General features: G+C 53.9%; 1 protein-coding gene and 1 long non-coding RNA gene across 3 annotated transcripts; both read right to left on the bottom strand.

Moving 5' to 3' along the window:
• Positions 1 to 367: 367 nt before the first annotated feature.
• Positions 368 to 4,944, bottom strand: LOC112659481 (uncharacterized). The gene is made up of 3 exons (XR_003136348.3): positions 4,706 to 4,944; positions 711 to 819; positions 368 to 589 (listed from the first exon to the last, which is right to left on the bottom strand). It is a non-coding gene; the product is annotated as an uncharacterized LOC112659481 (long non-coding RNA).
• A 2,453-nt stretch (positions 4,945 to 7,397) lies between these two features.
• POLD4 (DNA polymerase delta 4, accessory subunit) lies at positions 7,398 to 9,232 on the bottom strand. Of its 2 annotated transcripts, XM_025446123.3 has the most exons (4): positions 8,907 to 9,224; positions 8,598 to 8,687; positions 8,270 to 8,381; positions 7,398 to 7,895 (listed from the first exon to the last, which is right to left on the bottom strand). In XM_025446123.3, exons 1-4 carry the CDS (start codon positions 9,001 to 9,003, stop codon positions 7,871 to 7,873), a joined length of 324 nt encoding a protein of 107 aa, XP_025301908.1. In that variant the 5' UTR covers positions 9,004 to 9,224; the 3' UTR covers positions 7,398 to 7,870. The 2 variants fall into 2 exon arrangements, with proteins under 2 accessions (XP_025301908.1, XP_035557487.1); XM_035701594.2 differs by having other exon boundaries at positions 8,598 to 9,232.
• Between the last annotated feature and the right edge of the window lie 5,951 nt (positions 9,233 to 15,183).

Here is a 15,183-nt window from a genome sequence, read left to right as displayed (position 1 = left end):
GCAAGAGGAGATGGGCCTTCCTCCTGCCGGCGCCCCCACCCCCAAAGACAGGTAGAAGACCGTCTCTCCCAGTGGAATGTAGTATAAAGAGTGCAGCATTGTGAGTCCAGAGACATCCACAAAGCCATTGCAATACACAGCAGAGTGCTGTTTTACCCTATTTGAATTGTCCCTAGTACTGTTAATACTTGTTAAATACATCAACATGAACATGGTCAGACCGTTTTTCTTGATTGATTAAATAGGTAATATAGTCATGTAGTTGGAAATTCAAAAGCCCTGTTAGAAAATATGCCCTCATTCCCTGTTTCCAACCCAAGTTACTTCCTCCCAAAGGCAACTAATGGTGTCAATTTCTTTTTTTTTTTTAATTTTTATTTATTTATGATAGTCACACAGAGAGAGAGAGAGAGGCAGAGACACAGGCAGAGGGAGAAGCAGGCTCCATGCACCTGGAGCCCGACATGGGATTTGATCCCGGGTCTCCAGGATCGCGCCCTGGGCCAAAGGCAGGCGCCAAACCGCTGCGCCACCCAGGGATCCCATGGTGTCAATTTCTTGAGTGTCCTTTCAGAGATATTTATTCCCACTATAAGTAAATGCACACATTTTTACCCAAATAGTAGCATATTATACACACTGTTCTATAAATCCTTTTTCCCCCACCTCACCTTTTTCCCATATATTTTAGAGTTCATTCTATTCCATACCAGTACATGCAGAGCTTGCTTGAACTTTTTCAGTGTTGTATCCATCGCATGCTGTGACTTCCTTTACTGGTATCTTACTGATAGACATGTAGGCTGTTTGTAGTCTTTGCTATTACAAATGGTAAGATAATAAATAACCTTCTATCTGTTATAAAATAACATACAATACACATACAAGTGTGTCTGTAAGATAAATTTCTAGCTATGGATTGAAAAGGATATGTGCGTTTGTAATTTTGACAAATAATGCCAAATAGACATCCTCAGAGTTGTACCAGTTCACACCCCTGCACTGTGGGGACTGACTGTATGGGAGGGTCCTGGGCAGCCATCCTCCCAAGAGTGTGTAGAGGAGTAGGGCTGGATGGCCCTGTGTACTCTGGATGTGATGATCTTCTCTACTCTGTGCCTGAGAGGACCTTAGATGAGCTCTCTGTGGCCTGGCCCAGTGAAGCCAGAGGCTTCAAACAAGGGAGTGAAAAGGAGCCCACTTGTGAAGTTGACAGCTCTGATGCGTCCCTTGCTGAGAAGGCTCTCGGAACAGATGGCTCCTGCCATCAAGGCCACTCAACCCCCAGAAGTGGAGGAGATTTCACGCAGCTGACGCATAAGTGATTCTCACAAGCTGGACAGGACCAAACAGGAGGTATGAGTGAAGTGGGAAGGTTCTAACAGCTTTGGGTGCCTGCTATGTAGCCAACCCTGTGCTAGGCACACACCTCCAGGATGGAACAGTCTAGCAGAGGAGACAATGAAATGTAGCAAAGCAATGTGCTCTCATAAAAATAGAAACATTACTGCAGAAAGCAGAGGAGAAATCCTTCACTCTTCCTAGGGAGGCTGCACAGAGAGAAACAGCATGTAGTCAAGGGTACCCTCACCCACCTTGTGCCCACCCCACTCGTATAAAATCCTTAGCTACAGTGCTGTCTTCGGGAAGCTTGAGTCCCCACAGTGTCACGTTCACACCTATCTCATGGCCATGTTTAAAGTTTGCTTGCAGGTCCTTTCCCGCCCCCTACCCCCACCCCCATCCCTGGGAAGCTCTCAGAGCTTTGGCACTGGGTTCTGACCATCACACATGCCACAACTGGTAGTTGTTTTCTTTTTTTTTTTTTTTTTAATTTTTATTTATTTATGATAGTCACAGAGAGAGAGAGAGAGAGGCAGAGACACAGGCAGAGGGAGAAGCAGGCTCCATGCACCGGGAGCCCGATGTGGGACCCGATCCCGGGTCTCCAGGATCGCGCCCTGGGCCAAAGGCAGGCGCCAAACCGCTGCGCCACCCAGGGATCCCCGGTACAGTTGTTTTCTAGTTTAGGACTCGGGTGAATGCACTGGAGATCTACCTACGGAGAAAACTAGCAGTCATGTTGAGGATCACATAAGTCCTAGAGGTCGTGTTAACCCAAATCCACCTCAAGCTGCCACTGCTGTGGCTTCGCTCTACTTCTAAAGCAGCTCAGAAACATGTTCCTTTCCCTTGTTTACTTGAGTTTCTTGGCAAATTAGCTCCTGAAGCCTTCTCGTTACTAGTGCATTTGTCTGAGTTTGAGGGCAGATAAATGCTGCCACACCTGAATCAGTAGAGAAGGAATTGGGGGCCCCTGGGTGGCTGAGTTGGTTAAGTGTCAACCTTTGGCTCAGGTCATGATCCTGGGGTCCTGGGATCAAGTCCCATGTCGGGCTTCCTGCTCAACAGAGAGACTGCTTCTCCCTCTCCTGCCTGCTCATGTTCTCTCTCTCTGTCAAATAAATAAAATCTTAAAAAAAAAAAATAGAGAAGGAATTGTGTGACCTTTGTTGGTGGATGTGGCACTGGTAGTCACTGTGGCCGCTGGGGATACCAGAGAGAACTACAGAATGGGGACAGAGGGACGCAGGAAATGTGAGAACAGTTGGGGCAGGCCATCTTCCTTTCCATCTCCTTGTGATCTCTCCCTTGATACCTGGCCGCATGCCACCAGCCACTCTCCAAGTTCCCAGGAACCTCCTAGACTCTGCGCTACCTTGGCTCTCCTGCCATGCGGCCACTCTCCCTTCTCCTTTGCTGGTCTTCCACCTTCTAGAGAGGATTTCACGAGTGCCATCTTTGGTCCTGTCTTCACGCCCTTTCCCTGTTTCTCTTCACCCCCTGAGAACTCATCCATGCTCATGGGCTCAAGTGTCGGTTCTATGCAGGTGATCCCCCTGTGCCCTGGATGCCACCTCTCCCTGACCTCGCTGCTGGTCTCGCCCTCTAGGCTGCCACTGCTTCCTGGATGTTTCCTATTGGGAGTCCTGTCATCATCTCAAACTGCACACGTGTGAGATCGAGCTTGCCTTTCCTCCCAGTTTCCATTTTTCTGCCCATGGCATCAGCCTTCTCTCACCCACCCAAGCTCACATCTTGAGTCATCTTTGACACCTCCTCCCCAGTCCTCCCGTCCCAAATGCAAGCCTTGCCACTTGTCTTTGCAACATCTCTTGTAGCTCAATATCCTTTGCATTCTGTCTGCTAATCCAGGCCTCAGTGCCCATGTCCTGGATATTTTTTTTTAAAGATTTTATTTATTCATTTATGAGAGAGAGCAAGTAGGAGTGGAGGGAGGGGCAGAGGGACAAGCAGACTCCCACCGATGTGGGGCTCCATTCCAGGAGCTGGAGATCACAACCTGAGCCAAAGTCAGATGCTTAACTGACTGAGCCATCCAGATGCCACATGTCCTGAATATTTAATAGCTTCCCCCGTGGTCTCCCTGCCTGCAGTTCATTCTCGTGTAGCCTTCTTTCTATCTGGCCAGCCAGATTCTCGAGAATGATTCTTTTTATCCTATTTGCCTCCGGCTCAACAGCCTTCTGGCACTGTCATCACCATGGATGAGTCCAGACTCCTTGGCCTCAAACTCTGGGCCCTATGTTTAGTCCCAGCCCCTCTTACCGGCTTTATCTCACATGACATGCCCACAGGCATCAGATTCTATTCTGGCACTTACGTGCTGTGTGACCCTGGGCAGGTATTCAACCTCGCTATGCCTGAATCTCCTCTTTAAAATCTCTTTATACAAAGTGTATCATCATTTCTAGGACTGCTGTGAGGAGAGAAGGCAATTAGAACACTGCTGGATATGTAGTGAGCACTGCAACGCTAGCTTTTCATTGCCCTGATTTTCATAAAGCAAGTGCTGCAGCTGCACACCTCTCCCCTGGGCGCACACATCTGTCTCTCCTCATTATCTTTGCTCAGCCCAGTCCCTCAATCTAGAACACTCTTCTCTGCCCACCTGATCGTACTCGCCCTTCATGGGCCACTGACCTCCCATTTTGCTTCTGATAAACACTTGTTTGCCACTTCCTGCAGTGCTACTCCAGCTGGCTGGGTGGTGGTGGGTGCATGGGGGTAGATCAACTCTGGAGGGGTCATTTTACTTGGTAAGTAAGTTCATCCATTTTTAATGTTGTGGCAACTACTCAGACATATCACAGAGCAGAATACAAAACTGGCCAGAGATGCTGAAGATAAAAGATACAAGTAGTAAGAGTATTTAGGGTAGAGGTGTCTTGGGTCAGCCTCCAGCTGCCCTGGGGGGGGGGGGGTCTGCACTCATTCTGCAGCGGGAGGGTCTGAGGAGGAAGGGTGTGGTGAGTGGAAGGGGTGAGGTCCTGAAATCAGGGAGAACCATGGCAGTGGGAGGCAGTTGTCCTGTGCTCAGGGTCCCCACAGTCAGGGTCTCTCTAACACGTGCTGCCCTCTCCTTCCTGAGGACTCAGTATCCATACCACACCTAGTTGCCCCAACATAGCCTGTGTATTACATTGGTTTGTTTTTAACTTTCCCTGCAGTTAGATCTCTGTTTAGCAGCACCCTGAGCCACCTGGGGCTGGGGATGGTGGTGCAGGTGCAGGGCGATGCAGTAGGGAAGGCAACCCTGGCTGAGAGTCCTGCCCTAGGGTTTCCTGACTGAGCAAGTCTCAGCCTCAGTTTCCTTATCTGTGAACCATGGCTGAATACTTACCTAATGACAGTGCTCTGAGTCACTCTGGTCAAACAGCAGCCCAGCAGATGGCATGGAGGGCCCTTAGTAAACATCAGACCCCTCCCAGCTGCACGAGGCTCTCAGCAAACAGATTCTCAAATGTTCCCACTGATACCATACCTTCCCACCCGCATCTACTCCCACATCCTTGGCCTCCCTTCCTGTCACGCTGGATGCTCCTACCTGAGGCCACCCTCTCCCTGGGCCCTGGGCCCAGCCCTTGTCTCTCTCACAAAGGCCTCACTCATAACACCCACCTTTGTCTCCTGTGGCAACGGTCCCCTCCCTGTTGGCTCACTCTCTCACTGTGTGATCATGCTGTAGTGTCACTCTATCCAAAACAAAAGACAAAATGACACATCAAAACCCCTCCCTTGAGGGGCGCCTGGGTGACCCAGTCAGTTAAGGGACAAACTCTTTTTTTTAAAAGATTTTATTTATTTATTCATGAGACACTCACACACACACACAGAGGCGGAGACACAGACACAGGTAGAGGGAGAAGCAGGCTGCATGCAGGGAGCCCGACATGGGACTCGATCCTGGGTCTCCAGGATCACACCCTGGGCTGCAGGCGGCACCAAACCGCTGCGCCACTGGGGCTACCCCCTCTGGCACACTCTTATACTGGCACTCATGGAAACTTCTTGTCCCCAGTGACCTCTGCATTGCCAAGTCCAGCATTCTGCCCTCAGGCTTCATTTTACAAGCCTCTCCAAAGCATCTGAGACCCTGGAGTACCTCCTGCCCAGGCCTCCCAGGCCCATGCCTCCAGATTTTCCTCCAGCCCCACCACCTTCCTTCTCCGTCGCCTTCTCCCTCTCCTCTAAGCATAGAAAGTGTAGGCTCATCCTTGGACCCCTCAGGTAACCTCAGTCACATTCTGGGCTCTAAACATCATCAAAAAATGCCGATGTTTACATTCTCAAATTCCGAGCTCGCGAGAATTCTAGGCTTGAGTATCCACCACCTACTCCCCAGCTCTGCTTGGGTGTCAAGTGTGAACTCCTGATTCCCCAGCATCCCCTGCCCCTCACATGGTCTTTCCCACCTTAGTCATGGGAGCTTTGGCTTTCCAGCTGCTCAGGCCAAAACCTTTGGAGTTCTCTCCTTGGCACCTCTCAGACCCGCAGCCGACTGATCTCCCAACCCTGGTCCAAATCACCATCGCCTCTCTCGAGGCCAACCCCAAAAGCCTCCTGAGTGGTTTTGCTGCCTCTTCTTTCCCTCACCCCAGGAACTGTTCTCCACCAACAGCCAGAGTGATGTTTTCAACACAGAAGCTTGATTATGTCATTCATTGGCTTACAACTCACCAATGTCTTCTGTCTCACTCCGATTAAAATCCAGATTCCTTATCTCAGCCTGAAAGGCCTGTGGGATCGACCTGTTACCTCTCTGGCCTCATTTCCCAGCATACTCCTCTTGCTCCCTCTGCCGTGGGTGCACTGGCCTGCACGCTGTTCCTGGACCAGGGTGTAAACACTCCTATCTTAGGAAGTATGCTTGGTATTCCTCTGTCCAGAGCTCTCCCATAGGTGCCAGTCCCATTCCTATATTTCATTCAGATCTCTGCTGAGATCCCACCCTGTCAGAGAGCTTCCCTGATCAACCTCTCCAAGCAGCCCCGGCATTCTTTGATCTCTATCCCTAATTTTGCCTACCACTGACCACCACATGGCTGATTACCACATACAGGTAATATTTACCTGTATGTCTTCTTTTGTCTCCTCACCACTAACAACACCCAGGAGGACCTCTAGAGCCCGGCATACAGCAAGTACCCAGCAGATGGGCAGGGGCATGGCTGTAGACATGAAGAGCCTGGTGCACATGGCCTCTCATCTCTGCACCACCACCAGCCTGCCAGTACTGCCGAGCAACCCCACACAGCTTTTCTGAGCTTCAGGCTCCTTCTCTATAAAATCTACCTTAACAGCCCTTTAGGAACGTTAGAGATGATTCATTTAAGATCCTTGAGGCACGGGTAGTGGCGAGTACAGTGGGGGCTAGAGAGGCCACTTGGCTGCTCTATAGGCCTGTCCCCAAGGAGTTAATAGCAGTGCTGTCTCTGCCCAGGATGCAGAGCTGGACAGCCAGTAAAGATAAACACAGAGTGAGGAACACGGACTCCATTCTCCATATGATACCATCCCAGGGGCCCCTAAACATTGTTTCTGCTCTACCCAGTTCCCCCACCAAAGCCCACCAGATGATGGCCATCTCTGAGCAGGACCTGCAGGTTGAGAACCTCCTCAACCCTGCTTTGGATCCAGGTGGCCCCAGTGTGGGAAGCAGAGGTGCTTGGCGGGAATGTGTAGGTTTGGACCTTATGAGGTGTGAACCCTATGGATTCTCCTCTGACAAAGGACCCATTTTTGTGAGGTGGGCCACACTGGGCAGGCTAGGTAGCCGGTCAGGTCCGTTTTCTCTGGCTGGTCTTCGAAGGTGACTAGAGTTGTTTCCCTGTCCACCACCAGGGGGCGCCAGAGGCTGATCAGCTCTAATGTGGACTTGTCCCATGGTCTTTTAAGGTGTCTTTCTTCTGGCCAAGGTCTAGGCCTGGGCAGCAAAGGGAAAGCATAGTTCTGGTTCTCTCCCACCTGTCAGCTTCGGCTTGCTGGTTGCTGGCAGCCCACTCAGGGCCACATTAAGGGACTGGAGGTTAGGCTTCCAGACTCAGTGTTCTTTATTGATAAGCATTAGGAACCCCTTGCCAGTTCTGCCCTTAGATTCCCAGCTTTGAGTAGGGAGTGCATCTTTGCCTCTTAGACATCTGCCTGAGTCTAGCTGTGTCCAAGGCTGTGCTTATTTGCCACACTGTTCCCAGGACCACAGTTTTTATGGTTGAAGAGGTGTGTAGCAGGCATCCGAGGGTCATGGCCAAGTCTTTATCCTCAGAGACAACTTTCCATGTAGGAAGTATAAGCTTCAGCTGTGTTGGCTCTCAGAGGGAGCTCCAGGAGCCTGCTGGTTAGATGGAGGGCTGAGCCTCAGAGACCTCCAGATTCAGCCTCTTTTCTCTATAAGATTCTTTTCCTGCTAAAGGTTCTTCACGGCAGAACTGAGCCAAGGGGGCAGCAACTGGCTCTCACTTGTGTCTTGAGGTCCTGGGATAGTGGGCAGGAAGTCTTAAGTGGTACCTCACAGGGGATAGAGATGCCAGAGGCTGTGCAAAGGAAGGGGTGGGGGCAGAGAAACCAGAGAGAGACAATTAAGTCCTTGATCTGATTTCACCAGCCCCAATTCTTGGCCATGGCTTATTGTCCCTGGCCAACCCCTCTGTACTAAATAGATAGTCCCTTGGGTCCTGGGTGCACTCTTACCCCACCATTAGCTCAGAGATAAGGATTATTAAAGCAATGTTCTGCTTTCCTGAGCCAAGCACCTTGGAGATCACCTTCTTGCCTGTTCAGCAAAGCCCCAAAGCCCACATTCATTTCTTCCTCAGGTCAGGGCAGTCCCCACCCTGCGGGCCAGCAGGCTGGTGGTGCCTGATGAAACCCCTGGCTCCCCTGAAAGCCCTCCTGGCCTGTCTCTGACCTGCACTGGAAGCGGGGATCTCCAGGGTGGGTCTGTAGCACCTGACGCACTTCTGGGGGAGGCTCCAAGCCCATCTGCTCCGCCCGATGCCAGCGCTGCAACCGTGTGATCCCTGCCGGGGTGAGAAGACGACACTGGCACCTCATGGGGGGTGGGGAGGAGTTCAGGCTGGAGAATGTGTATGGAGGGGTGTGTCAGGGCCTCCACACCCCCTAGTCTCGGGAGACAGTGCCCGAGAGGGTCAGGCAGGGGCGTGGGTTGCTTCAGGGACCTGCAGGTGACAGGACTGTCTCCAGGATGTGTTCCTGGGGCCTGAGAGGGTTCTCACCTGTGCAGGGCCCATACTGCCAGGCGAGATCAAACTGCCTCAGCAGCTCCAGCTCTGCTTCATCCACGCTCAGGGGCTGGGGCTCTTCCCCTGCAATGACACGCGGCTCCTCAGGCCTGCCCCCGGCCTCGCAGCTGCCCCACTGCTCCCCGGCCCTCACCAGCCCTTTGCCTCTGCCGGCCACTGCCAGGCCTGCAGTAGGAAGTAGAGGACATGTTTCACTTCCCCTCGCAGCACCCCCGTCCGCCCGCGTCCTCGCAAGCCCCTCGCTGGTGTCCAGTGCTCCCGCCCCCCGCACGCGGAAGAGACCTAGCTCCGGTGCCAGCTCCCCCTTGCTGTGCCCAGCGGGGCCCTCCCCCCTCTTCACTACGGGGTAGGAGTCAGTGATGAGCCGCTTCCGGCCCATGGCGGCCACCCAAGCAGGCGGAGAAGGAGGCGGCTGCGGGAAGGAGAGGCCAGCGGGCACGAGAGAGACAGCTGCTGAGAGAGAGAGGGAGAGAGGAGAGGAGAGGGCTGGGGCCAGCGGGCGAGCCCGGGGCCAGCGGCCGGCAGACAGGGCGACCCAGACAAGCCGAGAGGAAGTTCGCCGGTTCCAGGGAATGACGCGCGGCCCCCGCCCCCGCAGGCGCACAAACAGCAGAGACCCAAGCCAATGGTTGGCCGCCTCTGCGGGGCGGGGCCCGACGCCAGCCAATGGCAGGCGGCGGAGGCCGAGGGGGCGGGGCGCCGGCCGCAGCTGTGCTCCGGGAGAAGGGGTGAGGCTGGGTGGGGGACCTGTCGGGACGCCCCAGACTGCGCCTCCTCCTGCTGCCCCCCCGTCGGGCCGCAGCGGGCCTCGGGGGACTAATAGAGCGTTATCCTCGGCCTCTCACTTCCCGTTTTCCCTTCCTAGGCAAATGTTCTTTTCAGCCTCAGTAATCCCCGTGGCCGCTCGCTAACTCCCTAGAGTCCAGCTGGAGCCTCCACTCCCACCCCCCGTCCCGCAGAGCCTTGTGGGGGCAGGTCTGGAGGTCCGCGGAGCGTTGGGCTGATCCAGCCCCTTCCTTCCCAGCTCCCACCCCACCCCCACCGGCCCCAGGAGACCCGGCTGGAGAAGCCCTTGGGTTCCAAAGCTCCTTTCTCACAGTCTGTGCCCAAAGACCCTGCCCACTCTCAGTCCAGGCAAGCGTTGGCCTCGTCGACTCTCCTGGGGTCAGTACGCGCCCATGCCCACCCTGCTAGTCAGGAAGATTCCACACTGAGCAGGAGGCCAGCGTGTTTGTAGCCCCACTTTTTTTTTTTTTTTTTATCAGTAAAATCTGCCCTGTCTCACCAATGTGACAGTAAGAGCAGAAAATACCAACCATAAACTAAACACTTACATGGCACTTACGGTGTGCCAAGTACTGTTCTCAGCACTTTCCCACATACTCACTCAACTAAAATAGATGTAAAATGAATGGTTCCTTAAAAAAAAAAAAAAAAAAAAAAAGTTCTTTTTTTTTTTTTTTTTAAGTAATCTTTACCCCTCAACGTGGGGCTTGAGCTCATGACCCGAGATCAAGAGTTGGGTGCTCCACAGACGGAGACAGCCAGGGGCCCCATAAAATGGTTTTTGAAAGTAGGAAGTGCTGATCATCACAGGCATTGTGGGGCCCCAGTTAAATCACGGGCCCTCTGTGCCCTCTCCACAGAGGAGCTCAGAGGCTAACAGGGTAGGCAGATGGGACACACAAGTTGTCAATGCAAGGACAAAATTACTAAGAAACAGGAAAGGGGAGAAGGGTGGGTCAGAGAGGACTTGGACCACAGCGTTAGCTTAACACTGGAAGACCTCCTGGAGGAGGCGGGCTGCTGTAAACAGTGTCTCTCAATTCTCCACCCATGACCTTTGTCCCTTGGGCTCCTGTCATCGCTGAGTCACCCCTGCACCCGCCTCCCCCTCACCAACTTCCTGGCAGCAGGCAAAAGTGCTGGTCAGTGGGAGTCTGGGAATCAGCACAGGGACCAGCCCAGCTCTAACTGCCCTTTAGAGATCCTATCTGGTTCTTCCAGGAGTACAAGGGTCCACTCAGAAGTTTCTGTCTACAACCTCGTCCAACTGCTCTGGGCTCTGGGTGCTCTAAGATACAAGTAAGGTGGGCGTAAGAGAGGAAAAGCTCTGGAGAGGAGACCACCAAAGGGAAGGAGCAAGAGCAGCCATGTCTTCAACGGCCTCCTCCTGCCTGGCTCTCCCTATCCACTTCCTTGAGGAGGGCTGAGTGGGAGTCAGAGCTCATGAATGTACTGCACAGAGCTGGAGGGCCCTTCCCTGCTTTATTTTCTGGGCTGGGCCTGGCCTAATCCCCCATCTGCCTCATGGACTAAGTGGGGCCCATATGGAGGGAGACAGGGGCCTGGTGCACTGGGGAGGAACACAGGAGGCCTCTCTACCAGGCCCAGGAAGGGCTGAGGTGCAGTGTCCAGTCAGGCACTGAACACTCTACAGAGGGACGGTGCCCAGGCTCCTCTCCCCAGAGGGTGTTCCCAGAGGTGTGTGGCACCTCACTCCCGAGTCCACAGAGCCCTGAGGGAGTAGGAAGCCATGGGTGGGGCAGACCCCTCCTCATTCCTGATCCTTCCCACCCCTGAAAGCTGATAGCCGTGGGGCCCTGCCACCGCCCAGGGAGCGTGAAATGGGGTGTGCCGCTGGGCGGCCACAGTGGCTCCTACTGCCGCCCGAGCTCATTCCCTCTCTCCTCTGGCACCCTGACCTGCTCTGTGGGCACTGCCTGGGCATCCTGCCAGCTGCCCCCAGCTCTGCCTGGCCCGGGCCAGGCTAGCCTCTCCCACCTGGCCTGGAAGATGTCCCCCCAGTCCCGGGGAAGAATCAGGGTTGTCAACTCAAGTGCAGGCGCCCGAAGGCTGGGTTTCTCCCCTGGAGTCCAGAGAACTCTCCACAGGCAGCATTGCCCTCCTGTCCTAGTCAGACAATAGTGAGACTGAGTGCCCCCTGGGAGCTTTGGAGCCACCCCTGTCAAATAGACATCCTTCCCCAACTCCGTATCTCACCAAGTTGATCCCTGGGGTGTGCCGGCCACTAGAACCTGGGCCTGCCCATCCTCAGGTCTTTTCCTTCTCCACTCGTCCAACCCCGTCTGCCTCCTCTCACCTTTCTTCCTGGAACCCCTTTCCCTACTCAGGCAGCCTCCTGGCCTGCCCCCAAAACTGCTGTCACATGGGGACTATCACAAGTCAGGCTTCAGGCTGGAGGGCCAGGCCAGAGGTCTGAGTTGGGAGCTACCTTCTCCCTGGGTCAGGGAGTTTCCTGAGACCCAGGAGCCTGTTTCTGTGTCAGCTCTGACCCCCAGAGGCTGGTGATGGGACTGGCAGGAGTGACCTTTGCACCTGGGCCTGGGAACACTCAAAGGGCTTGCCTGCCAACATCTCCGGAGAACCCAGGAGAAAAACAGAGCAAAGAATTGGAACAGGAGCCCAGCACCTTCCTGAAGGCTGAGGCCCACTGCCTACTGCTCCAAGGGGAAGGGGGATTAGGCCTGGCTTAGCTCAATGTGGCAGGGTGGGGGGGCCTCAGCATTGCGCAGGCGCAGGCGCCCTGGGAGCCCCTTCCCCCTCCCCCTGCTCAGAATAGGGCTTGTGGAGAGAGCCAGCTCCAGCTAGGAAGGTGGGGGCAGGTAGAGGGAAGGAAGCAGCTGCCTGGGGCCCAACAGGCTATGGGGCGTAGCCTGCTGTCCTCCTTCTTCCCAGCACCCCCCTTTCTTCAGGCCTTCAGGCCCTGCCACCCACCCTGAGCTGGAGATTCTGGGCAGCCAGACTCATATCCCCAGCCCCCACATATTCACACTCCCTGGGCCCCATTCCCCACCCTGTGGGCCAAAATTCCTTCAGGCAGCTCCTCCTAGTCCATCCTGACCCTCCCAGACACCTCACCTCTCCCTGTTCCAGGATCTCTAGCCTAGTGGGCTTAAGGGGCAGGAACCCGGTAGAAGACACAGGTTCCCGTGCACCTGGGGTTTTCTGCCACTGCCTGTCTTTTCAGCTAACCATCCCCTCCAAAGCTCCCATTACCTCCCCTTTCACCTTGGCCAGCCTGGCTCCTTAGAAACTGGGGAGATTTGCAGTGATCCTTCTGGCCATTTCTCACCTTGGCCACCAGGTGTCAGACTTTGCCTAGCTGGGTGGGAGATCTAGTTAGTTTCCACCCTATCCACCGGGCCCTAGAGATTGGGCAAGCTGGGAAGGGGCCTAGAGGAGATCTCTGAACTCAGGAGGCTGAAAGACCTTGAAGGTTGAGGGAAAGAAAGGGCTGGAAGTCTGGTCCTACAGTTCTAAGCTACTCCCTCATTGTCCCCACCCCCACCTCACTGACAAGGGCTTTGTCCACTGCTGGGAATTGGGGAACCAGGCTGAGTCAGGGAGCTCAAGAATAGAAGGGACAAAGGCAGGGACAGTTGTGGCTCCAGAGAAGAAGGGGGAGCTGAGAGGCAGCCATCCATCAGAGCACTCGGCCAGGGGCCTGGATCACTGGCCCTTACCCCGTAGGTTAAGGGGAACAAGGGCTTCCCTTGGCCCTTCCCCATCTGGGGTTGGCTGTGGCCAGTGGGTGAATGCATGCACAGGGTCCATAAGTTGAGTGCTTGAATGAGTCTGTTCATGTCCTGAGAGGGCCCTAAGTCCTTGGGTGTTGGGCCAGTCTTTGCAAAAGCAAGAAGCTGGCAAGGCATTAACTACCCTTTTGCCACCCTCCACCTCTCTATACCCATTCCTACCCCTGCCTCCAAAGTTGCTTCCCCCAAGTGACAGTTCTCTATCTTCTGCACATCTTGTCATACCCAGTTTCCAGATACCCAAGGTGATGCTGGGATTTCTAATCCACTCTGTGCTATCTGGATGGAGGTGATGGGGAAGAGAGGCTTCCCTCCCTCCCTCGCTCTCTCACACCCTTCCCAGCTTTCTTGGAGCTGAAGGACTTCTAGAGGTGTCCTCCTCCCCGTGGCACTGCAGGGCCCCAGGAATTCCAGGTTCTTAGGCTGACCTCTGCATGGGTGGGCCCCTGACTCTAAGGCTGTATGTAAAACGTGGCACCTGGCTTGTTGTTGACCAAGAGCTACCTGCCTCATAGTCCACGGCTCCAAAACCCAAAGAAAGGACTCACACCCCCACACCACCATCAGTAGGGAGCTATTTGGGGGAGAGTTCATGAACTCAAGCTCTGTAATGCTTCGGTTTCTGACTTGGCCCTCCCATGTCCACCTCCCCCAGCTTGCTGCCTAGGGCACCTCCTTTGCATCTTCCTCAGGACTGAGTTCGAGTGCTGGCCCATCCTTTCCGGCCACTCTCCTCCCTTGTTCCCCTCTGCTGCCAGTCCTGTGTGCCCTATGACTCTCAGACACTCAAAAGCACCATTTCCAGCCCTCTGGAGTCTCGAACCTTGATTCTCTGCCATTCCTGTTTTGTCAGTCCTCAGCCTTGGAAAGCACCCTGTCTTCTCTCTGTCCTTGCCTCTGGTCATCTCTGGCTTGCTAGGGAATGTCACAGTCCATGACAGAGGTGTGTGTGCTGATGTCACCTGGCTCCACATGGCAGCCCAGCAATGCTTTTGATTCCCCTTCTCTGCTCATCCCTGGTTCCATTCTCTAAGGCTCTACATGCTTCTCCAGCTGCCAGAGCTCCTGCAGCAATTTCATGTTTAGATCTCCTGTTTAAAAACAACAGCAAACCAGCCAACCACACACAAAAAACCTTCCCCAGGGCAGCCCGAGTGGCTCAGCAGTTTAGCGTCGCTTTCAGCCCAGGGTGTGATCCTGGAGACCCGGGATCGAGTCCCACGTCAGGCTCCCTGCATGGAGCCTGCTTCTCCCTCTGCCTGTGTCTCTGCCTCTCTCTCTCTCTCATGAATAAATAAAATTTAAAAACAACAACAACAACAACAAAAAAAAACCTTCCCTGACCCTGCTACCTGCCTCGGTATTCCCTTTGCCACCAAACCCCTTCCTCTTTCTTACCACCTCGTTTAAGCTCAGAATTTGGTGTCTGCCGCCCAACTGCTCTTGCAAAGGTCACCTGTGACTTCCTGATCTCCCAGTGGGTTTCCCCAGAGTTCTTCCCTCAGCGCTTCTGAGGCACCTCTCTTCTCTTAACTTCTCATACACCATTGTCTTGACACTCTCTAAATCAGCTTACATTAAATGATCAAATACTTTAGTGGGGTGCAGGCATTGTGCTAAAATGCCATAGGGACACTAAAATGAGTAAATCATGGAACCCGCCCTGGAGACACTGTCAGCTTAAAAGGGAGACAGACATACTGAACTGACCCTTGTCCTGCCCTTGTCCAAATCCTACCTGGAGAGGCCATGCAGAAGCACTGACTGACCGACCGTGTTAGGCACTGGAAGGGCACTGGTGACCGAAGACACCACTGCCTCCCCTAGAGGGCTTACAGACCAGCACCCTCCCCAGAGGGACACCATCACCCCTTCCCTGACTCCCAGGGTTTTCGCCTGGGTCTTTCTGTAGTTAATCAAATCCTGCCTTAGATTTTAGCATTTAGAATGAGGGATCCCTTTTCTAGGCTGTTTTGTTCAACGAACTAATTCAACACCTT

This window comes from Canis lupus, chromosome 18, assembly GCF_003254725.2.
Source record: "Canis lupus dingo isolate Sandy chromosome 18, ASM325472v2, whole genome shotgun sequence".
Taxonomy (NCBI): domain Eukaryota; kingdom Metazoa; phylum Chordata; class Mammalia; order Carnivora; family Canidae; genus Canis; species Canis lupus.
The sequence above is the reverse complement of the archived record's forward strand: the minus strand, read 5'-3'. Positions and strand labels throughout refer to the sequence as shown.

What these genes read in the sequence shown, in the direction of transcription:
- POLD4 (XM_035701594.2), bottom strand. Translation starts at nt 9,003, where the DNA reads ATGGGCCGGAAGCGGCTCATCACTGACTCCTACCCCGTAGTGAAGAGG. An exon ending in GCAGTATGGGCCCTGCACAG is followed by an intron (nt 8,382 to 8,597) that starts GTGAGAACCCTC and finishes TCACCCCGGCAG; the next exon opens with GGATCACACGGTTGCAGCGC. An exon ending in GATCCCCGCTTCCAGTGCAG is followed by an intron (nt 7,896 to 8,269) that starts GTCAGAGACAGG and finishes TCCTTTGCACAG; the next exon opens with CCTCTGGCATCTCTATCCCC.